The sequence below is a fragment of the Muscardinus avellanarius genome (genome assembly GCF_963383645.1).
Source record: "Muscardinus avellanarius genome assembly, chromosome: 15".
Taxonomy (NCBI): Eukaryota; Metazoa; Chordata; class Mammalia; order Rodentia; family Gliridae; genus Muscardinus; species Muscardinus avellanarius.
In genome coordinates this window covers 64298647-64326103 of record NC_137801.1, presented here as the reverse complement: position 1 = coordinate 64326103, position 27457 = coordinate 64298647, and the positions used below count along the sequence as shown (strand labels likewise).

The 27457-nt window shown below is 41.4% G+C and overlaps 1 protein-coding gene across 1 annotated transcript; it reads left to right on the top strand.

The window, feature by feature from the left end:
* Positions 1 to 441: 441 nt before the first annotated feature.
* NFU1 (NFU1 iron-sulfur cluster scaffold) lies at positions 442 to 27457 on the top strand (the record flags this gene model as incomplete). The annotated part of the gene is made up of 8 exons (XM_080711149.1): positions 442 to 500; positions 3091 to 3191; positions 10069 to 10204; positions 12765 to 12831; positions 15706 to 15820; positions 18709 to 18769; positions 22133 to 22307; positions 27321 to 27457. 8 exons carry the CDS (start codon positions 442 to 444, stop codon positions 27363 to 27365), a joined length of 759 nt encoding a protein of 252 aa, XP_080567275.1. The 3' UTR covers positions 27366 to 27457.

Sequence of the window (27457 nt, the reverse complement as noted above, 5' to 3'; positions counted from 1 at the left end):
AGAAGAGATGCTTCGGGGAGTCTTTGGGGGTGGTCGCTGTGCTACGCCTGAGGGCTAGCAGGGTCCCACAAGAGGGAATGAGGCAGATTTTGGGGTGGGAACAGCATGCTAATAGCAGGACCCATACCGGCGAAGCCCTCAGCGGGAAGAAAAAGAAAATTACGCTTCTGCGCAGGCACGTGAATTGCGACGTGCCTCGTGCTCGCCTACCAACTATTTCGTCCCTGCCGGGTTCAGGTCTATGCTGAAGGTAGGCAACAGGTACAAATCGCCCTGCGCAGGCCGGCCGCGCTCACCCACAGCCGCACCGCCGCCCTCCGCCGGTAGGGTGCGCTCGTCCGGCGTCCGCCCAGCTCCGGCTGGTCTGCGCCTGCGCAGGGCTCCCGCGGCGCCGCGGAGCAGCCGGGCCGGGCCGCGACTGCGCACTCTGCGACCGGGACGATGGCGGCGGCCGCCCGGGGCTGGGGAGCAGCGGCTGCCGCCGCGGGGCTGCGCAGGCGGTAGGTGACGGCCTGGAGCTCCGAACGGGGTGCCGCCGGGCGGAGCGGTCGCCCCCTCGGCCCACCCTCTCTCCAGGGGAGGGCTGCTGCACCCGATGGAGCCGTAGTCGGGGTTTGGCCGCGGGGGCTGCAGAGGCCGGCGGGACCCGAACGCGGGGCCGGCTGGAAAGCGCGCTCTCCAGCCCTCCACCACGTGATTCAGCCTCTTTCTCAGAAACACAAAATCGACGTCACAGGAAAGAAAGGAAATACTTTGTTTCATTTCTTCATTTACTTAGCGAGGCCAAAAAAAAAAAAAAGAGAGAGAGAGGTGATGATCCGTGCAAGGTCACGCCGCTTCTAAGTGATGGAATTCGGAGGGGAAGCCGGCCTCCACATTTTGGCCAGCACCCCGCCTCCACCCGCCCAGTTACTCCCACCCCCACTTTGCGCTTCCCAGAGACATCTGTCGTCATTATTTAGAGGACTTGTGTAGGTGTCCGGCCTTCATTTTACTTTTGGAGAAAAAAGGCCCAAAAGAGTTTGACCTTGTTAGTGTTAACGGTGCTCTTGAAGTTTAAATGCATTTCTTAAAAAAATAGTGAGTTTACAGAAGTTTTGTTGTTGTTAAACCCTGTTCTCATACGTTTTAGATGTCTTCCTTTAATAGTTAGTCCACTCTCTCTTTGGACACTCTCTTAAACCTATCATGGTCAGGATATGCTAGAATGGGGAGTGGTAGAAAGGCCTTCACAGATTGCGTGATCCCGCATTTAGTGTTTCTAAAATGTCACTAAGAAATTTGCCTCCTGTCTCAGCCTCCCAAATGCTGGGATTACACGAGCGTGCGCCACCACGCCCCGCTCTCGTCAGTGACAGTCATAGAAATCTCTCCAAATTCTCTATGGGTAACAGGCCTGCAACTTCCAAGTAGTCTAAGCTGCTGAGAGCCTCACTAAGTAGCTGAGGCTGGCTTCGAACCTATGCTATCCTCCTGTCTCAGCCTCCTCAAGCGCTGGGATTACAAGCGTGCCACCACGCCCGGCTTTCAAGTAGTCTTTTGCTTATAAATGCTATTTCTATCCACCTTCACCTTGAACCCATGGGAATCCTATCTCCAAGCTACACTCTAGCCCCCCCCCCCTTTTTGTGGCACTAGGAATTGAACCCAGGGGCATTGTACCTCCGAGGTACACCCCAAGCCCATATCGTAGTCTTTTAAAAATTTTTTGAAATGGTCACACTGAGCTGGAAGGGCCTCACTAAGTAGCTTAGGCTGGCGGCAACCGCAGTCCCCGGATCTCAGACTCCCAAATGCTTTTGTTTATTACATTGTTGAGGCTGTCCTCCAATCTACAGTCCTCCTTTTTCATCCTCCCAAGTACTAGGATTTTGTGTGTACCACCACAGAAAGTCTACTAAGACTGAAGTAATGAAATATGATTACCCCTTATCCAAAAAATGCTTGAGCCCAAAATTGTTTCAGATTTCCGTATATACAGTAAAATATCTTGGGGATAGGACCTAAGTCTAAACACAAAATTCACTTACGTTTCATCTATACCTTATACACATAACCCTAAGGTAATTTTATACATTTTCATACACCGGTGTTTTGACTTTGACCCATCATGTGAAGTCCGCTGCTGTTATGTTGTTGCTCTGAAAGTTTCAGATTTTCCAGTTAGGGGTATTTATCATGTACATTGTGAGTGTGTGTGTGTGTGTTGTTGTTGTTGTTGTTGTTGTTGATCAAATCCAGGACTTCACCCAGGTCTGTGCAAGAGCTCTACCACTGAGCGATTCCCCAGCCTGTACATTTTAAAACAGGTAATAGCTTATCTCTAGGTAATATGGTGATAGGGGGCAGAAAAGTAGGAAGTTTTTTTCCTCTGTATATATTTTTCCCTTATCATTTTTGAGCCATGTGACCTTATTATCTGTCTTTACATTTATTTTTAAAGAAGTGACAACCTGTTGTGCTTGATGGCACAGGTTTGTAATCCTAGTACTTGGAGGGCTGAGACACGAGGATTGCAGGTTTGTGGCCAGCCTCAGCTACTTTATGAGGCCCTCTGCAACTTAGTAAAACCCTGTTTCAAAATAAAGAATAAAAAATAAAAAAATAGGGCAAGGGGTATATAGCTCAGAGGTAGAATGCGCCTAGGCTCAATCCCCAGACCCACACACACAAAAAAAAAAAATAAAAAATCAGGCTAGGGGTGTTGCTTGGAGATAGAATGCCCGTGGGTTCCCTCCCTAGTACTGCCAAAAAAAAAAAAAAAAAAAGTGACAGCCTTTGCCTCCACCTTGCATAGTTAGAGTCTAGAGCTACAGATTTAAATCACTAATATAGATATACTTCTGTTTTTGTACCTAGATATTACATTATCTTATATATCTCTAGTTATCAAGACTATGAATTTCTGCTTTTGAACTGTTTGTTAGTATTACTTGCCTAAATAGACAGAATAATGTTTTAGATGGGAAATCAACTCTAATAATTTTTATTGCTGGTCATGTGTACATTTATGTTTATCTTTTTATACATGAGAAGTGGAAACTAAAAGATTAGATCTCTTAAAATGTCTTTTGTAATTTTCCAATGTAGAGTCTGTCATATGATGAATCTATATACCATTGAGAAGCAGCCTCTGCATCAATTTGTACGAAGACCACTTTTCCCACTACCTGCATCCCTATGTAACACAGGTAAAACTTGGCCTCTTTCAGAGCAAATTTTGTTTCAGAAAGTAATGAAATTGTGCTAGGATTTTATGTGTAATAAAAGACAAGAATTTATAAATTTTCTGTTGAGAAGCCTGTGAAGAGAATGTAATTTTCCCCTATGATAACACTAGACTTTACTGTAATTATTTGTAAGAACGTTACCCAGCCGACCTGTGAAGTCTCAGTATCTTGTATAACATATCCCCTGGAATATGAGTTGCTCAATAAATGATTTCTGAAGCCAGGCACACTGGCACAGGCCTGTAATCCGAGTACTTGAGAGGCTGAGGCAGGAGGATCAGAGGTTCAGGGCCAGCTTCAGTGATTTAGTGAGGCCCTTAGCAATTTAGCAAGACCCTGTTAAAAATAAAAATAAAATAGGGCTGGGTATGTACCTTGGAGGTAGAATGCCCCTGGGATCAATTCTCAGTACCACATACACACAAAAAAAGTTTTCTAAATGAAAATATTATAAAAAAGAGCCAGGTGTAGTAGCCCACACCTGTAGTCCTAGTACTTGGGAGGCTGAGACAGGAGGATTACAGGTTCAAGGACAGTCTCAGAAAGTAGTGAGACTCTCACCAACTTAGCAAGACCCTGTATGAAAATAAAAATAAAATAGGACTGACTGGGACTTAGGCATGGTGCCACAAGCTTGTGCTCCCAGAACTTGAGAGGCTGAGACAGGAGGATCACAGGTTCAAGACCAGCCTCGGCTACTTAGTGAGCCCCTTCGCAACTTAGTGAGACCCTATTTCAGATTAAAGAGTGAAAAATAGGGCTGGGGTGGGGGAAGTTATCTCAGAGGTAAAATGCCCGGTTCAATTCCCAGCAAAACCAAAAAAAAAAAAAAAAAAAAAAGAAGAAGGCTAAAGGATACTTCAGAGGTAGAATGCCCCAGAGCTACATGTCTACCACCACACACAAATATATATATATTTAATTCTATAATTATATATTTAAATATATACATACATATAAAAAAGTTACAAGCTGGACATGGTAGCACACGCTTATAATCCCAGTACTTGGGAGGCTGAGACAGGAGAATCACAGGTTCACAGCCAGCCTCAGCTACTTAGTGAGGCCCTCTGCAACTTAGTGAGAACCTGTTTCAAAATAAAGAATTAAAAATAGTGCTAGGGGTATAGCTTAAAGGTAGAATGCCCCTGATTTCAATCTCCAGTACTAAAAAAAAAAAAAAAGTGACAAATGGATTTGTGTTTCAAAGAAGCATGTAATTGGAGTTATTTCTTTCCTTATTTCAACAAGAATACCTCTAAAATTCACCCAGACCTTCTAACATAGACACTCTTTCTGTGTTGAATTAATTACTGCAAGTTTTGGGGTTTTGTTTTTGGTGTTGGGCATTGAACCCAGAGGCAATCTACTTCTGAGCTACACCACTGCACCTTTTATTTCTTATTTTGAAATAGGGTCTTATAGGCATGTACCACCACACCTGGCTTGTTTTGTTTTTTGTCTTTTTGTTTTTTGCTTTTTGAAGTACTAGCGATATAACTTAGGGTGTTGCTAGGCAGGCACTCTACCAACTCTACCACTGAGTTATACCTTCACCAGCCCTATTATTCAGTCTTGTTGATGCTATATACTTTGATTTTCTTTAGTATTGGACATAGGTATGGAGATAGGATTTTTCTTTTTTTTTTTTTTTTGTGGTACTGGGGTTCCTGGAAACCCTTCTACCTCTGGGCTACACTTCCAGACCCTTTTTTATATTATTTATTTGGAAACAGGGTCTCTTAAACCAGTGCGGCTGGCTTCGAACCTGCGCAATCCTCCTGTCTCCGCCTCCCAAGCACAGGGATTACAAGTGTGCGCCACCACGCCCGGCCATATTTTTATTTGGAAACAGGGTCTTACTAAGTTTGAGAAGGCCTCACTAAGTAGCCGAAACTGGAAACTGGCTCCTAACCGGCACAATCCTTCTGTCTCAGCCTCCCACGTACTGGGATTATAAGCGTGTGCCACCATGCCTAGATTATTGAGTTTTTATAGGTGTTCCACATCTGTGATGATGAGACAGATGGTTTAATTGGATTTAAATTTTGTAGGACTGAATTTTGTGGGCATCTAGGCTCTTCATATTGGAAACCAACTGATTTTAGTCATTGATGTTGACTTTAAGCACCACTGCTCTAGATTAGGGGGCTCTGCCTGCCTACTTAGGTGCTTATTTGGCAACAAGCTTGAGGGGAAAATATTTTATATAAGTTTTTCTATCCTGTCATAATTCTTGTGACACTTTTAGGGGCACCTTTCTGGATGTTGGACCTAGGAGTCATTTTTTAAATGCCTAATTAAACCAAATTTAGACTATAATCGGAGTGATTTGTTAAATATCTGCTCAAATTAGTCATTTGAATAGCTTGTTCATTGCCAAAGGAGAAAAGTTGTGTGGTGATGTAAAACTCAAGACAGTATATATAGGCTATATCCTTCTTTTTCCTCCTCTTCCTCCTCCTCCTCCTCTTCCTCTTCTCCTCCTCCTCCTTCCTCCTTCTCCCTCCTCCTCCTTCCTCCTTCTCCCCCTCCTCCTCCTCCTCCTCCTCCTCCTCCTCCTCCTCCTCCTCTTCTTCTTCTTCTTCTTCTTCTTCTTCTTCTTCTTCTTCTTCTTCTTCTCCTCCTCCTCCTCCTCCTCCTCCTCCCTCCTCCTCCTCCTCCTCCTGCTTCTGCTGCTGCTGCTGCTGCTTCTGCTTCTGCTTCTTCTTCTTCTTCTTCTTCTTCTTCTTCTTCTTCTTCTTCTTCTTCTTCTTCTTCCTTCTTCTTTCTTTCTTTTTTCTTTTTTCTTCCTCTTCCTTCTTCTTCCTTTTTTTTTTTTTTTTTGGCTCTGGGAACTGAGCCCAGGGGCATTCTACCTCTGAATTATAATACCCCCAACCTTGTTTTTATTTTTTGTTTGAAAACAAGGTCTTGCTAGATTGCTGAGGCTGTCCTCGAATCTATGTTCCTTTTTCAGCCTCCCAAGTACTGGGATTACAGATGTGCACCCCCTGCCCTCCCCTGCTGGTTATTTGCTCTTACATGACTTTTTTTTGCACTGATAGTTTTTACCTTCAACAGTTTCTAAAATTTTTCTTTTCTTTTCTTTTTTTGGTACTGGGGATGGAATCCAGAGGCATTCTGTCTTGAAGCCACACCCCAGCCCTCTTTATTTCTTTCTTTTCACTGGTTGCTGAGGCAGTCCTTAAATCTGTGATCCTCCAGTCTCAGCCTCTCAAGTACTAGGATTACAAGTAGTCACCATCACACCCAAGTTAAATATTTAAAATGAAGTTCTTGAACATAATGGCTCGGTCATTTTTTAATTTTTCTCTTCTTATGATTGGCCTGGTCACTAAGTCAGCAACTGATGTCTAATCAGGGCAGTTTTTCAAGCAAAATGTATGAGAGTTTAGTTCTAGTTTCTACTTTATCTAGGAAATGGTTCAACATCAGTTAGCTGGAACTGTATGGTAAGGTACAAAAATAACTCTCAGCTGTCAGCTAGAACCTCTCCCTAATGGTTAAGAGAAGAACTTCCAGGCTAGGGATGTAGCTCAGTGGTAGAGCACTTGCCTAGCATGCAATACCGACCATATGTTTTGCCAAATTTAATCTCTTCCATATTTAAAATAAAGCTGTTGCTTTTCAGAAATTTATTATCTCTCCTAAAATATGTTGTGTGAAGATCATGACAAAATAAGAAGACTAAAATTCAATGTATTTTCTTATCATGCTTGGCATTATAATAAGGACTGACAGCATGCCCACTGATGTAGAGGGACAGCGTGAGGACATTATCCAGCCATGAATCTTGGCCGGTCACTGACTGCCAGAGGGACCGTGAGCTTTAGTTTTCTAATTTATAAAATAGGATAGGGCCGGGCGTGGTGGCGCACGCTTGTAATCCCCGTGCTTGGGAGGCTGAGACAGAAAGGTTGCACAGGTTCAAAGCCAGCCTCAGCTACTTAGTGAGACCCTGATTCCAAATAAAGTATAAAATAGGTCTGGGAGTATAGCCTAATGGTAGAAAAGCCCCTGGGTTCCACCCCCAGTACCACAAAAAAAAAAAAAAGAATAGGGCTGGGGATGGAGCTTAATGAGGCTACCCTAGGATGCCTAAGGCCCTGTGACCAATCCCCACCCCAAAGGGGAGAAAAGAATAAACAGTCTGTCTTTGGGAGGATGTAAGGATTAAATGATGTACTAAGCACATGGTGCTTAGTACTATGCCCAGCATATAAATTTTATTCATTATTATTACTGCAGGCAACCTGTCTAAATACACTGCTTTAAGATGGAGGGGTTTTTTTCTTTTCTTTTTTAAATTTTTTTTGCTTAGGTTTATTTCATAATAAATATTCAGGGTCTGTTTAATAGTTTGAAAATTACTAAAACCCACTGCTGCCAGGTGTGGTGTCTCACGCTTGTAATCCCAGCATTTGGGAGGCTGAGACAGGAGAATCGCGGTTCGCAGGCAGCCTCAGCTACTTAGTGAGGCCCTTGCAACTCAGTGAGACCCTGTTTCAAAATAAAGAATAAAAAATAGGACTGGGGGTGTGCCTCAAACATAGAATGCCCATGAGTTCCATCCCCAGTACCTAAAAGCAAACAAACAAAAAAAACCACTGCTATCCTTTTGTCCTGCAAGTTCCTAATAACAAGGTAGAAAAATTAAAGATAACTGTTCTGTCTTTATTGCTTTAATGAATTTATTTAATTAATTAATTAATTAATTTTTAGTGGTACTGGGGTTCCTGGAAACCCTTCTATCTCTGGGCTACACTCCCAGACCCATTTTTATATTTTTATTTGGATATGATCTCTTAAGCCAGCAAGGCTGGCTTTGAACCTGCGTGATCTTCCTGTCTCCGCCTCCCAAGCGCGGGAATTACAAGCGTGGGCCACCAAGCCCAGCTTAATGAATTTATTTTAAATCTAAGAGAAATATATAAGAAATGAGCCTATAAAGTTGTTTTTTTGTGTGTGGGGGGGTCTGGGGGTGAAACCCAGGGGCATTTGACCTCTGAGCTATACCTCGTGCCCTATTTTTTTTTATTCTTTATTTTCAAACAGAGTCTCACTAAGTTGTGGAGGGACTCACTAAGTAGCTAAGGCTATCCACAAACCATGATCCTCCTGTCTCAGCCTCCTGAATGCTGGGATTACAAGCATCCGTCACAACACCCGGCTTTAAAGATTTTGTGTGTGTGTGTGTGTGTGTGTGTGTGTGTGGTACTGGGGGTGGAACCAAGGGGCTTTTCTACCTCCAGGGTATACTCATATTTTATTTGGAAACAAGGTCTCACTAAGTTGCTGAGAGCCTCACTAAGTAGCTGAGGCTGGCTTCGAACCTGTGCGATCCTCCTGTCTCAGCCTCCCAAGCACGGGTATTACAAGTGTGCGCCACCACATACGACTTTAAAGATATTTTTAATAGGCCAGAAATAACTTCGCATAGATCCCCACGTATATGAGTTTTTGTACTGTCCCCATCTGTGTCACTGGGCGAGTTATTTAACAGCTCTAAATCTTAACTTCATGTGTAAAATGGCAGTACTGGTAACTGTCTTTATAGAGGTGTAAAGGCATAAATCTATTTTAAGCACTTGACCCTTGCATATGATAAACAAATATTTGTTATTACTATAAATTGCTAACTTTAGTGTCTTTAAAGTAATGGTGGTACTTTGAAAAGAAGAGAATACAGCAGTTTAGTGTTATTACTGTCACACTGATAATAATCTATGATTTGAGGGGCTGAGGGTGTAGCTCGGTGATAGGGCCATGGCGGAGCATGCCGCCAGCCCTGGGTTCAATCCCCAGCAATGTAAAATAAAAACCAAAAACCTATGGTTAGGTCGATGATAGCCATTGGTATCAAGGCACAAAATAGCTATATATGTGTCCTGAATTATGATATGCCTTCCTATTTAAGGATATTGCTATAACATAACTATCCAAATAATCAAAGTATTAATATGCAGTTATCTTAAATATATTGATGTTTCTTTATTGCATTTATAAATTCTTATTTTGGCAGATTGGAATATAAAGCACTTTAGGTTTTTTCAAAACCCTCAGTTAAAGCTGGGCAAGGTGACACAAGCTTGTAATCTCAGCATTCAGGAGGCTGAGGCTGGAGGATTCTGGTTCACGGACAGCCTCAGCTATTTAGCGAGGCCCTTCGCAACTCAGTGAGACCATGTTTCAAAATTAAAATAGGTCTGGAGGTGTAGTTCAGAGATACAATGCCCCTGGGTTTTATCCCCAGTACTGAAAAAAAAAAAAAATCCAGTTATTCCTTTTTTTTTTTTTTTTTTTTTTTTTTTTGCTGTACTAGGGTTGGAACCGGGGACAAATACCTTCAAGCTACACCCCCAGCCCTATTTTGTATTCTTTATTTTTATTTTTTATTCCTTTGCAGTACTGGGAATGGAACCCAGGGGCATTCTATCTCTGAGCTACACCCCCAGCCCTGTTTTGTATTCTTCATTTGAGACAGGGTCTCACTGAGTTGCAGAGGACCTCACTAAGTAGCTGAGGCTGTCCCTGAACCACGATCCTCCTGTCTCAGCCTCCCAAATGCTGGCATTACCAGCGTGCGTCACCATGCCCAGCCTGTATTCTTTATTTTGACACAGGGTCTCACTAAATTTCAGAGGTCTCACTACATAGCTGAGGCTGTCTGCAAACCTACAATCCTCCTGTCTCAGCCTCCCAAGTGCTGGGATTACAAGCGTGTATGGCACCACGCCCAGCTCCCTCAGTTGTTCTTACTTCTGCTTCTCTGAAAATGAGTACTTAACGTTCCATTATCTTGTTAATAACATTCCTTCCCTCTTTTTCTTTTTAGTGCGATCCATGTTTATTCAAACACAAGATACCCCAAACCCCAACAGCTTGAAATTTATACCAGGAAAACCAGTTCTTGAGACAAGGACCATGGATTTTCCCACTGTAGCAACAGCCTTTCGCTCCCCTCTGGCGAGGTATACTACTGCTTTCCTTTCATAAATAATTGACTTTTGGAGTAAGACAGCCTTATTTATCCATTGTATTTTGATGTGCTCTGCTTTTTTTTTTTTTCCAGTTATAGACACTTTTCAGGTAGAGATTAAAAAGAAAAATAAGAGTTAATATCAGAACACCTGTCTCTTGAAGTGATGTATTAGAGAGCTCTGTAGTAGGAATAAAAATTTATACTTTTACTTAAGGGACAATAATTCTACTAAATCGATAACTATAAGTTTCCATCCTAAATCTTTAAAAATTTTGATTTTCAAGAACAATGAAAACTTGCCCATTCTGTTCATAAGGGTTGCTAAATTTTCAAAATAGAGTGGTTTCTAAAATATTTTACTCAATTAAAAAATAAATAAATAAAATTAAATATTTTACTCAGAGTTACAGATGATTATGAAACGGGGTTTTCTTGCGAGAAAACCCTGGCGAGCTCTTGTCTACGGTGTGCGAAGAATGACACCCGCAGACCTCAGGAAGGGGAGTAAAAGGTTTATTGGAAGTACCAGGGAATGGGGTAAGGGTGGCTGAACATTCCCAAAGGGGCTGGAACTCTGGGTCCAGCAGCTGCCTTCAGGACAATACTTGAGTGTAGCCCAAGCCGAATTGCCTTCAGGTGCAGGCTGCTTTCTTCCGGAGTCCATGCGATCTGCCAGAAGGGAATAGAGAAAAGTGGCCGAACACCCCATAGGGGCTGTCGGAACTCCGGGGTCCAGTAGCTGCCTTCAGGGTCACTACCCGAGTATCGCCCGAGCCAAGTGCCCATCAGTTGCAAACTACTTTCTCCCAGAGTCCACGCGATCTGCCAGAAAAGAGGTGCAGGTCACCCCTAGGAGCCTGGCCAGCCATGATGTCCAGCAGAGGCCTTCAGGTCACTATTCGAGAGTCGCCCGAGCCACGTGCCCTCAGATGCACTCTGCCTTCTCTCAGGGCCAACACGACCTGCGAGAGAGATAACAGCTCCCCAAAAGGGGAGGGGGTCCCGAGAGGGAAGGCCCTCGCTTTTGCCATCTGACTGGCGGATGCCTGACCACTTGCAAGTCCGTTTTTGGTTAGGGTGACTTTTGGGATTCCAAGGAGAATTTGCATAGGGCATTTGCAAGTCCTTTGAAGGGTCTCCTTTCAGGAATGCCAGACTTGCTTGGTGGGTTTGTTGATTAGGAAACTCAGGATGGCTTTGTGAAGCTCTGGCCTTCTTATCTCCTGAGCCTTTGGAGTTTCAGGCATTTGTCGCCCCTCAGGAAACTCAGGAAATTAGCTTTTTTCTACCAAGGCCTTTTCCCTATCTGCCTATTTCCTTTCTATTTCCTCAATTATAGTCATGATTTTAAAAATTAGTCAATAAGGATAGTTTTTTAGTGTGTGTGTGTGTGTGTGTGTGTGTGTGTGTGTGTGTGTGTGTGTGATGCTGGGGATTGAGCCCAGTAGCATTCTACCTCTGAGCTACACCCCCAGAAAGCGTGCGCGTGCGCCCCCATGCCCGGCTGGGTTTGTTTTTTTTTTCAGTGTTGGGGATCAACATTGTTATCAGCCAAGTAACAGAGGAATAGTAGTTGAGGGGCATTTTAAGTTTGTATGTATATTTTTAAAAATGTTTACATCAAGAATGAATTCATATTAAGCCGGGCCTAGTGGCACATACCTGTAATCCCAGTACTTGGAAGGCTGAGACAAGAGGATTGCACATTTGAGGACAGCCTCAGCAACTTAGTGAGAACTTGTCTCCTAACAACAACAAGGTAGCTCCATGATAGACGTGCCCTGGGTTCAGTCCCTATTAGCACACACACATACACACACAAAGAATGAGTTCACATAGTTTGTATTTAAAATATGCAAAGGGCTGAGGTCCAGTGGTAGAGTGTTGGCCTAGTTACACGAAGCCATGGGTTCAATGTACTGCAAAAAAGAAAATAGCGTCTCCTGGATTCACAGAATTTATTATCTTCAGTCAAACAAAACTAGTCTTGTTTTCTTTGTTGTTTTAGTGGGAATGTGCTTGCTGTAAGCTAGAATGTAAGCTCTTGAGGACAGGCCAGTTCCTCTTTGACCATGAGCAACCTTGCCTCTCCTGCGTCATACAACGCCGGTGCTCAGCGGTGGCCAAGATTGAATCAGTCAGTCAGCACAGTGTGTCTTCCTTCAGAGAGGCTTTTGTGTCTAGCAGTAGGCCATTCCTTCTTACTGTCAAGTAATACTACATTATTTGGATGTAACATAGCCTTTTTGTTCATTCATCATCTGCACATTTTCAGATTTTTTTGTTTTCCTATATAAATAAAACTGCTATGAAAATTCATGTCCTCGTTTTTGGGAAGCATATGTATTCAATATCTTAGGTCAATACAACTGTTGGGATGTAGGAAAGAAGCAGCAAAAGTAACTGTAAATTGGTCATTGTTGAAGCTGGTGATACATGCATGGAGGTCCTTCTATGCTTTCCTCTCTACTTTTGTGTATGTTTAACTTTCTTCATAATAAAACTTTGTATCTCTTTTTTTCTCTCTTTTTATTTTTCTGTATTCACAGGCAGTTATTCCGAATTGAAGGAGTAAAAAGTGTGTTCTTTGGACCAGATTTCATTACTGTCACAAAGGTATATATAGGATTATTTAAATAAGACTTGAAGTACTTTTAGTTTTTTCTAAATTCAATGCCCTTCTCTAGAATTTCCATTCTTAATATGTTTTACACATCTTATTACTAAAAATATCCAACGAAGTTTACATCTTAAATTTAAGTTAATTATTTAAGAAAATTTTCCATTTGAAAGCTAGTCCAGATTCACTATAGTCCAGAGGCCTCTTATTTATTTATTTATTTATTTATTTATTTATTTATTTATTTATTTATTTATTTATTGTGGTACCAGGGATTGAAAGTAGTGTTCTACCTCTGAGCTCTACTCCCAACCTTAATTTATTTTTTATTTGGAGACAGGACTACTGTACAGTAGCCGTCAGCCAGTACAGGTCTTTGTGATTCCTGTGTCTCACACTCCCAAGTCCTGGGATTACAGGTGTTCACCACCACACCCAGCTCAGATGCCTTATTTTTCAGAAGAAAAAAAATTGAACCTCAACAAGTTAAATGCATTGTTCATGATTATATAGTCATTTGGCAGCAAAACTCAACCTTGTAGGACTAGATTTTAGTCTTTCAAGTATTATTTTTTACAATTTTTTACTTTAAATTGATAGAGGGAAAAGAGAAGCAAAGAAATAATTTATGAACAAATTATACATAAAAATTATATAAACAAATCATATATACATATATTAGATGCCATAATATAAGTACCTACTTTTTTTTTTTTTTACAGAATTAGGGATTGAACCCAGGGGAATTATTCTTTATTTTGAAACAGGGTCTCACTAAGTTGCGAAGGGCCTCACTAAGTAGCTGAGGCTGGTCATGAACCTATGATCCTCCTGTCTCAGACTCCCAAGTACTGGGATTATAAGCATGCACCACCATGCCTAGCTCAGTACTTACTTTGAAAAGGAATATATATATATATATATATATATATATATATATATATATATATATAAATTCTGTGGTGTTATATTTAATAATCTTAGATATATACATAATATATGTATTTATACATACTTCAGAACTTCACAGATAAGTGCAACAGACTGTGTAATTGTAGCACTTATCCTCCAAATGTCACAAAAATAATCTAAGTTTGCTACCTATTTGAACAGTTGAGGCAGTATCAGCTAGAAAAGGCTATTTTGCTCTAAGTCTACTAGATTAATGGGAAATGGACTATTTAAGTTTAAACTATAAGTTCTCTTAAATCTGGTAATTGATATAGGTATACTTAGCTTAATCACTTGCCTGATACAGTGTCAAAATCAAAAGTATTTACTAAACTCCCTTTAGCAGTTTGGAAGGATTACTCTGAGTTCTTGCTATGCCTTGAAAGTGAACATACTGGATCAGCAATGTATTGCATCTAGTCCAGAATTATTTTGTAGCTATTTATGTATTAGAGAAAAATGTGATTTTCCTCGTTGGTGGCATTCCTCATGGTTATGAGGAATAACTATCCCAATTGGAAAATGTTTTTATCTGTTGTTTATTTATTTATTTTGGTGGTACTGGGATTCCTGGAAGCCCTTCTACCTCTGGGCTACACTCCCAGACCTATTTTATATTTTTGAAACAGGGTCTCTTATGCCAGCGTGGCTGCCTTCGAACCTGCGCGATCCTCCTGTCTCAGCCTCCCAAGCGCAGGGATTACAAGCGTGCGCCACCACCACGCCCGGCTTTTATCTGTTGTTTAAAATATTAGTTGTTAGCCGGGCATGGTGGCGCATGCTTGTAATCCCAGCATTCGGGAGGCTGAGACCTGAGAATCATGGTTCGCCAATAGCCTTAGCTACTTAGTGAGGCCCTCTGCAACTCAGTGAGACCCGGTTTCAAAATAAAAAGAATAAAAAAATAGGGCAGGGGGTGTAGCTCGGAGGTAGAATGCCCCTGGGTTCCATTCCCAGACCCGCAAAAATAAAATAAAATGTTAGTGGTTCTGAATTCCCTTTGTTGACTATTTCAAGTGACATTCCATACAGTAGTTTGTTATCCTGTTTTATTCATTACATTTACCACTTAATCATATTTTAACTTTATTATCTATCTTTTCTGCACAAAAATATAAACTCCATGAAGATAAAGATTTCTTAGCTGGGGGCCAGGCATGGTGGCACATGCTTGTAATCCCAGCATTCAGGAGGTGGAGACCAGAGGATCGTGGTTCATGGACAGCCTTAGCTACTTGGCGAGGCCCTTTGCAACTTAGTGAGACCCTGTTTCAAAAATAAAGAGACTAAAAAATAGGGTGGGGATGTAGCTCAGGTAGAATGTCCCTGGGTTCCATCCCCAGTACTGCAAATAATAAATAATAATAATAATAATAATAATAATAATATCCTCTATAAGGGCATAGTATATACAAGCACATAATAAAATTTGGTGAGTGAATGAGTGGTGAAATGTTTTAAGACTGTGTCTTCTGAATGTTTCATTTAAGTGAGACCTTCTTAAGGAGCGAGAACTTAGCCAGGCACCGTGGCACATGCGTGTAATTCTAGCATTTGGGAGGCTGAGACAGAAGGATTGCTGTTCATGGACAGCCTCAGCTACTTAGTGAGGCCCTTTGCAACTCAGTGAGACCCTGTTTCAAAATAAAGGATAAAAAAAAAATAGGGCTGGGGGTGTTTTTTGGAGGTAGAATGCCCCCGGGTTTCAGCCACGGTACCACAAAAAACGAAACAAAACCAAAAAAAAACAGAGCTAGAACTTACATTCTCCATAAATGGGGGCCGTTGCGTAGTGTATGATGTATATAGGAAAAGATTCTTGAGATATCAAGTAGTGTTCTACTTGATCTTTTCCTCGGTTGTCTGTATTTGTCTTTTCCTTGATTGGAAATGTAGCGTTTTTCTTTGCATGTCTGTAGGAAAATGAAGAATTAGACTGGAATTTACTGAAACCAGATATCTATGCAACAATTATGGATTTCTTTGCATCTGGCTTACCCCTAGTTACTGAGGAAACATCTTCAGGGGAAGCAGGTAACGTAGTGTTTTGAGTAATTGGTATTTACCCTTTTTTTTAGATTGTTCTGCTTCACATATGTCTTGATGTCAGAAGTGATGAGAATACAGATTTTTATCATTTAACATATTTCGCTCGGGAGCCATTCTAGAGGGAGAAAAACCGTATATGTACTATTTCATTCAACATTAAAAAAATTGTGGATAAGTGGACATGGTGGTACATGCCTGTAATCCCACTACTTGGAAGACTGAGATAGGAGGATCACAGGCTTGAGGCCAGCCTCATTAACTTGGCAAGACTTTTAGAACTTAATAAGACTCTGTTTCAAAACAAAAAACTAAAATATGGCTGGGAGTGTAGCTAAGACCTTGCTTCAGAATAAAACAGGTGGGGGTATAGCTTAGTGGTAGAGAACCATGGGTTCAGTTCCTAGTACTGCCAAAAAAAACTACTTAGCGAGGCCCATTGCAAATCAGTGAGACCCTGTTTTAAAATAAAGAATAATAAATGGGGCTGGGGGGATGTAGTTAGAGGTATAATGCCTCTGGATTCCATCCCCAGTACTGCAAACACACACACACACACACACACACACACACACACACACACACACACATATGAAAAACTAACACTATGTATTTTCTGCAGACCTACATGTGTAGTAATGGTATAAAGCAAATCAAGTTTACACACTTTATCTGGAACTAAAAGGGGAAAAGGGATGGAAGTGCAGGAGCAACAGCTGTATCTTTATAAATAATTTATTTTAAAACGAATCTAAAGCCACTGTGGCAAAAAGTTAATGTTTGTAAAATCCTGAGCATTGCAAGAAAAGAAGAGCAAACTAGTGAACATTATATTATTATCTACATGTTCAGAATTTTTTATAATCAGCTGGGTGTGGAGCTACCGGGGAGTCTGAGGCAGGAGGATCACAAGTTTGAGGCCAGCCTGGGAAACTTAGTGAGATCCTGTTTCAAAATTTAAAAAATGAAGGCCAGGCGTGGTGGCGCTTGTAATCCCCGCACTTGGGAGGCAGAGACAGAAGGATCACGCAGGTTCGAAGCCAGCCACGCTGGCTTAAGAGACCCTGTTTCCAAACAAAAATATAAAAATGCATCTGGGAGTGTAGCCCGGAGGTAGAAGGGCTTCCAGAAATCCCAGTACCACCAAAAAAATAAAAAATAAAAAATGAGCCAGGCATGGTGGCGCACGCTAATAATCCCAGTATTTGGGAGGCCTAGACAGGCAGATCGTGGTTTGCAGCCAGCCTCAGATACTGAGTGAGGCTCTTTGCAAGTCAGTCAGACTCTGTTTCAAAATAAAGAATAAAAGAATAAAAAAAAAAATAGGGCTGGGGCTGTAGCTTGGAGGTCGACTCCCAACCCGCCAAAAAAAAAAAAAAAAAAAAGAAAAAAAGAAAAGAAAAGAAAAAAAGAAATAGGGCTGGGGGGAGTACCTAAATGGTAGAGCATCTCTAGAACCAGTCTCCACTACCACCTACACATTCAAAAACGTAATGATTGAAAGATTTAGTTTTGTATAATAAATTTAACTTATCTACAAAATTTTTGGTACTTTTGAAAAGATTCAGAGTTAATATAACTCAATATTAATAGTTATTTATGGGGTTGCCAGGAATCTAGTTTTTGTTATAGTGTAATATGAATTATCTGCATTTTGTTTTCCTACAGATAAATACATTTCTCAAATAAAAATTAAAAGCTCATGGAAAGGAATTGGTGAAGACTAACATATAACTTTATAAAAGCAAAGTAAAAACCAAAAATGAAATAAAATGAAAAACCAACTTCTTGCTCAGATCTGTAGACTATTTTAGGAATTTTCAGAAGGCTTGTATCTATATGTAAAATATGTATATATATATATTTTTTCCACCAAGCTACGCCCCCAGCCCTATTTTTCATTCTTTATTTTGAAACAGGGTCTCACTGAGTTGTAGAGGGCCTCACTAAATAGCTGAGGCTGTCCGCAAACCATAATCCTCCTGTCTCATCCTCCCAAATGCTGGGTTTACAAGCGTGTGCCACCACACCTGGCTCAGTATGATTATATTTTGAATATTACTAAATTGAGAGACTGAAGGTATAACTTAACTTGCAAAAAGTAAGTGTGCCTTATTGTCTCAAAACCCACATAACTTTTTTTTTTTTTTTTTTTTTTTTTTGAACTGGGGATTGAAGCCAGGCATTCTACCTCAGAGCTAGCTACACCCTTAGCCCTATTTTTTATTTATTTTTAAACAGGGTCTCATTAATTAGCAGAAGGCCTCACTACTGTCCGAGAACAGCGCTCCTCCTGTCTCAACCTTCCAAGTACTAGGATAACAAGCATTCACCACCGTGCTCAGCTGCATGACCTATTTTCTCTTCTACTTTTTAATCCTTGAGAACCATAAAAGCTTACAAATTTCCTGGTCAAAAACGTCAAACCCTGACATGATTAGGAGATGAAGAACTTGAGTTTACTCTCCGTTCTCACTGGAGCTCATCGATATTCCTTGATTTTTCTTTAGAGAATCAAATGAATGATTGTTTCCCTAAAATCATCTCTGTCACATTACAAATGACATGTTCTGGCCGGGCATGGTGGTGCATGCTTGTAATCCCAGGACTTGGGAAACTGAAACAGAATTGCAGGTTCGCGGCCAACCGCAGCTACTTAGTGAGACCCTGTTTCTACATAAAGAATAAAATATAGGGCTGGCGACTCCAGCTCAGAGGTTTCATCCCTAGTACCGCACACACACCAAAAAAACCCCCACATGTTCTATGCTTATGTTTTTGATGAGCCATTAAGTTGAAATTATTCTTTTCCTACTTATACTTACATGAATACTAAATTGATACTGTTAATGTTTTAAATTTATCATTGTTTTTAGCTTCTGAAGAAGATGACGAAGTTGTGGCAATGATTAAGGAATTGCTAGACACTAGAATACGGTACGTGCTCCTCTCTCTACCTCAGACCAAATACTACAGAGGCAGCTTCCATCATAACAGTATACTTTTAGTTTTCCATAAGATTGTAGTAGAGTTCCAAAATAAACAGGGGTTAATATAAACCACCAAGGCAACCATAACAATTGAACTTAAAGCTTATATTTCTCTATGTTTACTTATTTTTTATTCATTTATTTATTTTCATAAAACTGGGAATTGAGCACAGGGGCATTCTACCTCCAAGCTATGCTCCTCTGAGCTATGCCCCCAGTTCTTTTTATTTTTCATTTTGAGACAGTCGTCTGTCGTGTGCTGGATTACAGTCATGCACCACCATGCCCAGCTTTCATTAGTTTGACTTAGCCATTCTTCAGTGTATTTCAGAACATCATGTTGTATACAATACCTATGTATATACTTTTTATTTATCAATTAAAAATAGTTAATTTTAAAAAAGAGGCCAGGCATGGTGGCATACACTTGTAATCATAGTACTTGGGAGTCTTTTTTTTTTTTTTGCGCAGTACTGGGGATTGAATCCAGGGGCATTCTACCTCTGAGTTACCCCCCTCCCCGGCCCTATTTTTTCTTCTTTTTTTTTTTTTTTGTGTGTGTATCTGGGGATCAAACCCAGGGGCATTTGACCTCTGAGCTACAACCCCTGCCCTATTTTTATTATTCTTTATTTTGAAACAGGATCTCACTAAATTGCAGAGGGCCTCACTAAGTAGCTGAGGCTGTCTGCAAACCGTGATCCTCTGGTCTCAGCCTCCCAAATTCTGGGATTACAAGTGTGCACCACCACTATTCTTCCTTCCTTCCTTCCTTGCTTGCTTGCTTGCTTGCTTGCTTTTTGTGGTACTGGGGGTGGAACCCAGGGGATTTTCTACCTCCAGGCTATACTCCCAGACCTATTTTATACTTTATTTGGAAATAGGGTCTCACAGAGTTGCTGAAAGCCTCACTCTGTAGCTGAGGCTGGCTTCGAACCTGTGTGATCCTCCTGTCTCAGCCTCCCAAGCGCGGGGATTATAAGCGTGCGCCACCATGCCTTGCTCACTACTATTTATTTTGAAACAGGTTCTCACTCAGTTGCTGAGGGCCTTACTAAGTAGTTGAGGCTGGCCACGAACCCGAATCCTCCTGTCTCAGCCTCACAAGTACTGGGATTACAAGTGTGCGCCACCACGCCCGGCCATACTTGGGAGTTTGAGACAGGAGGATCACAGTTTCAAAGCCAACCTCAGCAATTTAGCGAAACCCTCAGCAACTTAGAGTGACTCTCTTTCCAAATAAATAATATAGGGCTGGGGGTGTAACTTGGAAATAGAATGCTCCTGTGTTTAATCCCCAGCATCACAAAAAAATAAATAAATAAGCCGGGCGTGGTGGTGCACGCTTGTAATCCCCGCGCTTGGGAGGCAGAGACAGGAGGATCGCGCAGGTTCGAAGCCAGCCGCACTGGCGTAAGAGACCCTGTTTCAAAAATATAAAATAGGTCTGGGAGTGTAGCCCGGAGGTAGAAGGGCTTCCAGGAACCCCAGTACCACCAAAAAAAAAAAAAAATAATAAATAAATAAATAAATAAATAAATAAAAGAAAGCCTACCATTTTGAGGTTCTTCCTGTAAGCACCTGTTTATTCTTAGTTGTGTAGAAAAAGAGGCTAAAAAGGCAAACAAAAAGCAGTTGGAAAGCAGAGCAGAGCTTTGACACTTTTATAATACCAGGATGGGAACAAAAATTAGTGTTTAACTATACCCTTGACATGTGGCAAAGCGGAGGTAGTCACGCCTACAGAACAGCAGTCCAGTAAAGAGTTAGCTTAATGCCAGTAGAGTGAGCTATTGCCAGAAGATAGGATAATTAGTGTCCACCACTCAGTCAAAGATTACTAGACTTACCTCGAAACTTAACCAAGAGAATATAAAATAGATCTACAGATAACCATTCAGATCTTAGAGTTATCATAACCAATCTTTAAGATAAATGGGATTAAAATATTTGAGAAAATAAATAAAAAGATAATGAATTACGTACATGATTTATGCATTTTTCTGTGTTAATATTATATTTCAAAGCTGGGTGTGGTGGCACAAGATTGTAATCCTGGTGCTTGGGAGGCTGAGACAGGAGGATCACACAGGTTCAAAGCCAGCCTCAGCTACTTAGTGAGGCTCTCAGCAACTTAGTGAGACCCTGTTTCCAAATAAAATATGTTAAAAATAGGTCTAGGAGTATAGTCTGGAGGTAGAAAAGCCCCTGGGTTCCATCCCCAGTACCACAAAAAAATAATAAACTTTTCAGTGAAAAGTTTTATCTGGAGTTAGGAGTGGTGGCACACACTTGTAATCCCAGCATTTGGGAGGCTGAAGCAGGAGGATTGCGGTTCTTTTTTTTTTGCGGGTCTGGGGATGGAACCCAGGGGCCTTTGGCCTCCGAGCTACACCCCCTGCCCTATTTTTTATTCTTTAGTTTGAAACAGGGTCTCACTGAGTTGCAGAGGGCCTCACTAAGTAGCTGAGGCTGTCCGCGAACTGCCATCCTCCGGTCTCAGCCTCCCGAATGCTGGGATTACAAGTGTGTACCACCACACCCAGTTGGATTGTGGTTCTTAGACAGCCTCAGCTTAGTGAGGCCATTTGCAACTCAGTGTGACCCTATTTCAAAATAAAGAGTAAAAAATAGGGCCGGTGATATAGCTTGGAGATAGAATGTCCCTGGGTTCCATCCCCAATAGAGGAGGGGGAGGAGAGGGGGGAGGGGGAGGAAAGTTTATCTGGGAAAAAAAAGAGAAGCTGGTATAAGTCAATCTCCTTCCTTTGTCGAAAGAAGTGAATATTGTTGGCCCTGTTGTAGTGCATGCCTGTAATCCCACTGCTTGGGAGACTTTGACAGGAGGATCACAGGTTTCAGCATAGCCTCATCAATATAGTGAAACTCTCAGCAACCCTGTTTCAAAATAAAAAATTTAAAGGAGGGCTGGGGTGAAGCTCAGAGGTAGATGCCCCTGGGTTTAATCTCCAGTACCACACACATAGACAGAAGAAAAAGTGAATGTGTTAGGTTATTACAGTAATTACTAGGAAATTTAAAACTTAAAATGCTTAAAAAGATTATTAATGAGGTGAAATGTAATAAGTATAGTTAATATTTGTATGAGTGAATTTGGGCAACTTATTTAAGGTTCAAAAATTAAAATTATAGATAAGACTTAATCACAGTTGTTCTCTAATGTAAAAGTAGCTGTAACTTTGTGAATTTTAGCAATATAAAACCTAAGCTCTGAGCTGTTTTAAATTTAAAACTTTCAGTTAAAACTTCTATCTTTTAAAACGTGTCACAAATATATCTGCGACCACAGGCCGACCGTGCAGGAGGATGGCGGAGATGTAATCTACAAAGGCTTTGAAGATGGCATTGTGCAGTTGAAACTTCAGGGCTCTTGTACGAGCTGCCCCAGCTCAGTCATTACTCTGAAAAATGGGATTCAGAACATGCTACAGTTTTATATTCCGGAAGTAGAAGGCGTGGAGCAGGTATGGCAGTGTGGATTTAATACTAAGATAAGTATGAAAAGAAAGCGTTACCTAACTTTTTCTCCAAGAGCAAGATCTTTTCAGTTTTTTTATTTATTTCTAATTTATTTTAATTTTTTATTGGTGCATTATATTCATACATCATATTGGGGTAAAAAACTTGTGTGTACATACGTGTACACAGATCTTTTCAGTTTTTATTGGACTTGAAACTTCCTTATGTTAGAGGTAACTTCAGTGTTACAAGTACTTACTGCATGCCAGGCAGTCTTACTTATATTACCTCATTTAATCTTCTAGTGACAAAGTGCATTAAGTCATCCCCGTTCTGTGTGTAAGGAAACAGACTCAAGGGTATTCTGCTGCTGACTATAGAAGTAGCATGAAAAGGGGATTCAAAGCATCATGCAATTTTGTAGATGAATTTTAGAAGTCTTTAGTTGAAGGAGCTCCACTTCCTATATCTACTTGTGCTCTCATTTTTTTCCTTTTTTTTTTCTTCAGTACTAGAGATTGAACCCACAGTGTTACGCATGCTAGTCAAATGATCTACCACTAATCTATATCCCCAGCCATATATATATATATATATATTTTTTTTTTTTAGACAGAGAAGCCAGGCGTGGTTGTACATGCTTGTAATCCCAGCAGTTGGGAGACAGAGACAGGAGGATCCGGGTTCGCAGACAGCCTCAGCTACTTAGTGGGGTCCTTTGCAACTCAGTGAGACCCTGTTTCAAACTAAAGAATAAAAAAATGGGGCTGGGGGTATAGCTCAGAGGTAGAATGCCCCTGGGTTCTATCTCCCCCCAAAAAAATTTTTTTTGAGACAGTCTTGGTCTCAAATTTTTCATCCTCCTGCCTAAGCCTTCTGAGTAGCTGAAGTTACAGGTGTGCATCACCACACCAGCACATGTGCGCTTGTTCTTACATGTTTGTGTACGTGATCTCTCTCTCTCTCTCTCTCTCTCTCTCTCTCTCTCTCTCTCTCTCTTTCTTTCTCCTTTTTTTATTTGCAGTGCCAGAGATAGAGCCTAGGGCTTCATTCCTACTAGCAAATGGTCTACCACTGACCTACATTTGAGCTACACCCTCAGCCCTATTTTATATTTTTTGTTGTTGTTTTTTTGTTTTTTAAAGCTTTTTTTTCTTTTTTTTAATTTATTTTTATTGGTGCATTGTAATCATACATCACATTGGAATATAAGACTTGAGAGGATATACACGCACACATCATCCAATTAGCCCTCATCCAGTCCCCATCCCATTCCCTCCCCCTCCCTCTATCCCATGCTTGTTTGGTGATTAACTTTGATACATATGTTTATGTACCTCCTGCTTTTTAAAGAGGCTCCATCCTCCCCTATTCCATACCCTCTGATTGGTCACCTTAATTGCTTCACTATAGGGCCCTTTCTATAGCTCGACCACTTCCTGTTGCCTCTTTGCTCCTAGTTATTGCTGATTAGGGGAAGCATTTGGTTTTAATTTTCTGCGATATTTCTCTGTGCATGCCGCATTGCATATACCAATCCCACTCTTGACGGCCCCAGTTGTGGCCTGGCTATCTGGTGGACTGATCCAGACCTCGCTGGCTCAAGCAGCGGCCTTGCCTCATGGGAGGCCCCGGTTCTGGCCTCGCTGGCCCCGACACTGGCCTAACCCCTCAGCTGGCTCCGATCCCGGCCTTGGAGGCCCCAGCACCGGCCTTCCTCAAGGCAGGCTCCGATGTTAGCCGATGGCCTCAGCATTGGCCTAACCCCTCGGCAGGCTCCGATCCAGGCCTCGGAGGCCTCAGTAGAAGCCTTGCTTCATGGAAGGCTCCGATGACGGCCGCTGGCCCTGGCACTGGCCTAACCCCTTGGCACGCTCCGATCCCGGCCTCTGAGACCCTGGCACCGGCCCTGCCTCACGGCAGGTTCCTATCCCAGCCTCGCTGGCCCCAGCACCAGCCTAACCCCTCAACAGGCTCCAATCCTGGCCTCGGAGGCCTCAATAGCGGCCTTGCCTCAGGGAAGGCTCCGATGCTGGCCTCGCTGGCCCCAGCACCGGCCTAACCCCTTGGCAGGCTCTGATCCCGGCCTCAGAGGCCTCAATAGCGGCCCTATTTTATATTTTTCAAATAGGATCTTGATAGGCAACTGAGAGTCTTGCTTTGTTGCTGAAGCTGTCCTCAAACCTGCAATCCTCCAATCTCAGCCTCCCAAAGCCTCCCAAGTCCTGGGATTACAGGTGTTCACCACTATACCTAGCTACTTCTTTTTTTTTTTTGGTGGTACTGGGGATGGAACCCAGGGGCCTTCTACCTCTGGGCTACACTCTCAGACCTATTTTATATTTGGAAACAGGGTCTCTTAAGCCAGCTGAGGCTGGTTTTGAACCTGCGCCATCCTCCTGTCTCAGCCTCCCAAGTGCAGGGATTACAAGCGTGCACCACCACACCCGGCTTTAGTTTTTATTCTTAATGATGCAGGCAAGAGGCTCATCAAAGAATCATGCTTTGTTGTGCAGTAAAAAAAAAAGTACTAAATAGGGTTATAGAGTTTATCTACAGCTTGATGTCAGCGGTTTTTTCTGCCCCAACATGCCTAAGGAATACAGCACAGTTCCTTCTCAGCAGCCATAGTGACTTTCACTGTGGTGATTGATTATCAGCTCAAAGGCAGGACATTTATGGAAAAAGATTATCAAGGAGAAAAGAGGGTGTGATTTGATTTGTGCCCTTAGGAGGAGCGCGTCTGCTCCCAGCCCCTGTTTCATTGTTTGTTTTGTTTTGGCACAGCATCTGACTGTGTTGCCAAGGATGGTCTTGAACTTCTGGGTTCGAGCAGTTTTCCCTCCTCTATCTCCTGAGTAGCTGGGACTGTAGCCATGTGCCACCACACTTGCCTCATCTGGATTTGTTTTTTAAAAGAACTTACTTTTGTTCCATTATCACCTGTATGCCTTTTCTAAAAAATTACATTGACTGACACTTCAGTTGACTGCCAAAAAGGAACATTTTTTTTTTATTCATTTGTTCAGGGTGGAGTGATGAATTGACAGATTATAAACTTGAATTGGCATATAACTCTGTAGGTGTGGTAGTAAGAAAAAACATTCATGGGTTTACATAACTCTTTTCCTCTCCAGAGAAATGTCTGAGTAATAAATTAGCTCATGGAAAGATATTAACCTTTTTGGTTTTTTTTTTCCTTTAAAATATTCATTAGTAGTTTTCACTGGAAATCCTCATATTTTTATTAGCTTTTTTTATTGGAATAAGACTAAAATAATTAGCTAATATTATGTTATTTTTTGTTTGGGTATTTTGTTTGTTTATTAAGGTCATTTTTTACTTTTTAAAGATTTTTTTATTTGAATAAGGCTAAAATAATTAGTTAATATTATGCTATTTTTTTGTTTTGGTTTATTTTTGTTTGTTCATTAAGGTCATTTTTTACTTTTTTTTGTGTGTGGTACTGGGGATGGAACCCAGGGGCCTTGTACCACTGAGCTGCACCCGCAGCCCTATTTTTTAGTCTTTCTTTTATTTTTGAAACAGGGTCTCACTGAGTTGTGAAGGGTCTCACTAAGTAGCTGCATTTTTTCCTTTTTTTTAGGGATTCATTTTCCCCTTTTTTTGTTCGGTACTGGGGATTGAACCCAGGGGGCATTTTACCTCTAAGCTACACCCTCAGCCCTATTTTTTTTATTCTTTTATTTTTATTTTTTTGGTGGTATTGGGGTTCCTGGAAACCCTTCTACTTCCAGGCTACACTCCCAGACCTATTTTATATTTTTATTTGGAAACAGGGTCTCTTAAGCCAACAAGGCTGACTTCGAACCTGTCTCCGCCTCCCAAGCACGGGGATTACAAGCGTGCGCCACCACACCCAGCTCTATTTTTTAGTTTTTATTTTGAAACAGGGTCACAAAGAGTTGCAAAGGGCCTCACTAAGTAGCTGAAGCTGTCTGCAAACCGCGAGCCTCTTGTCTCAGCCTTCCAAGCGCTGGGATTACAAGTGTGTGCCTCCATGCCTGGCTTCAAGGAATTCATTTTTCTAATAAATGGTGGTAGGAATTGAACCCAGGGCTCCTGAATGCTTGGCAAGAAATCTTCCAGTGTGCTACATCCCAGCCCTTTAAAAAAAATTACTTTGAGCTAGGCTTGATGGTGCACGTCTATAATCCTACTACTTGGGAGGCTGAGACAGGAGGGTTGGAGTTTTGAGAATAGCCTTGGCAACAACATAGTGAGACTTTCAGCAACGTAGCAAGATTCTGTTTCCAAACAAAAAAATTTTAAACAGAGCTGGGTATAGCTCAGAAATATAATGCACCTAGGTTCAATTTCCAGTACCACACACACAAAAGAAAAGAGAGAGGAGAGAAATTCATTTTGAGATGGCCTTGCTAAGTTGCCCAGGGCAGCCTCACACTTGCAAGCCTGCCACCGCAGACTCATGACTGCCTTTTTTTTAGTTTTGGAAACAGGGTCTTTTAAGCCAGTGTGGCTGGCTTCGAATCTGCGCGATCCTCCTGTCTCTGCCTCCCAAGCGTGGGGATCACAAGCATGCGCCACCACGCCTGGCCGCTCATGACTGCCTTTGATTACAGGCGGGCACCACTGTGCCTAGCCTCTGATAAGTATTTCTACAATCATAGTTTGGTTTAGCTTCACAGAATATATTCAAGTAAACAAGATGCTTTTGAAAAATTATTTACATTAGATTTATGACTAGAGAATACCAATTAATCATTTATAGTCTTCTTTGCTCACCTGAGACTCGGCTACTAAAAGCCTCTTTTGAGGCAAGGAAGAAAGACCAGTACTTTAATTACTCTGCATATATTTAATTTGCTTTCGCTTTGTTAGAATACCAGCTTATGATCCAAGCTTTGTGCTTTGGGGCTAGTAGGTTTATTTTTATTGGATTGTCATTCATTGTTGTAAATTATTTCAGATACATAATATTAAAATCAGGAAAATGGTACCTTCTAATTCTTAAGTTCTCTCTCTCTCGGTTTTAGGTAATGGATGATGAGTCTGATGAAAAAGAAGCAAACTCGCCTTAAAATAATGTGGATTTTCTTCATGCACGACAATTGGATTTATTGATAATATATACCAAGCTTCTGTTATTAATACCGATGAACTTGAGGATTAA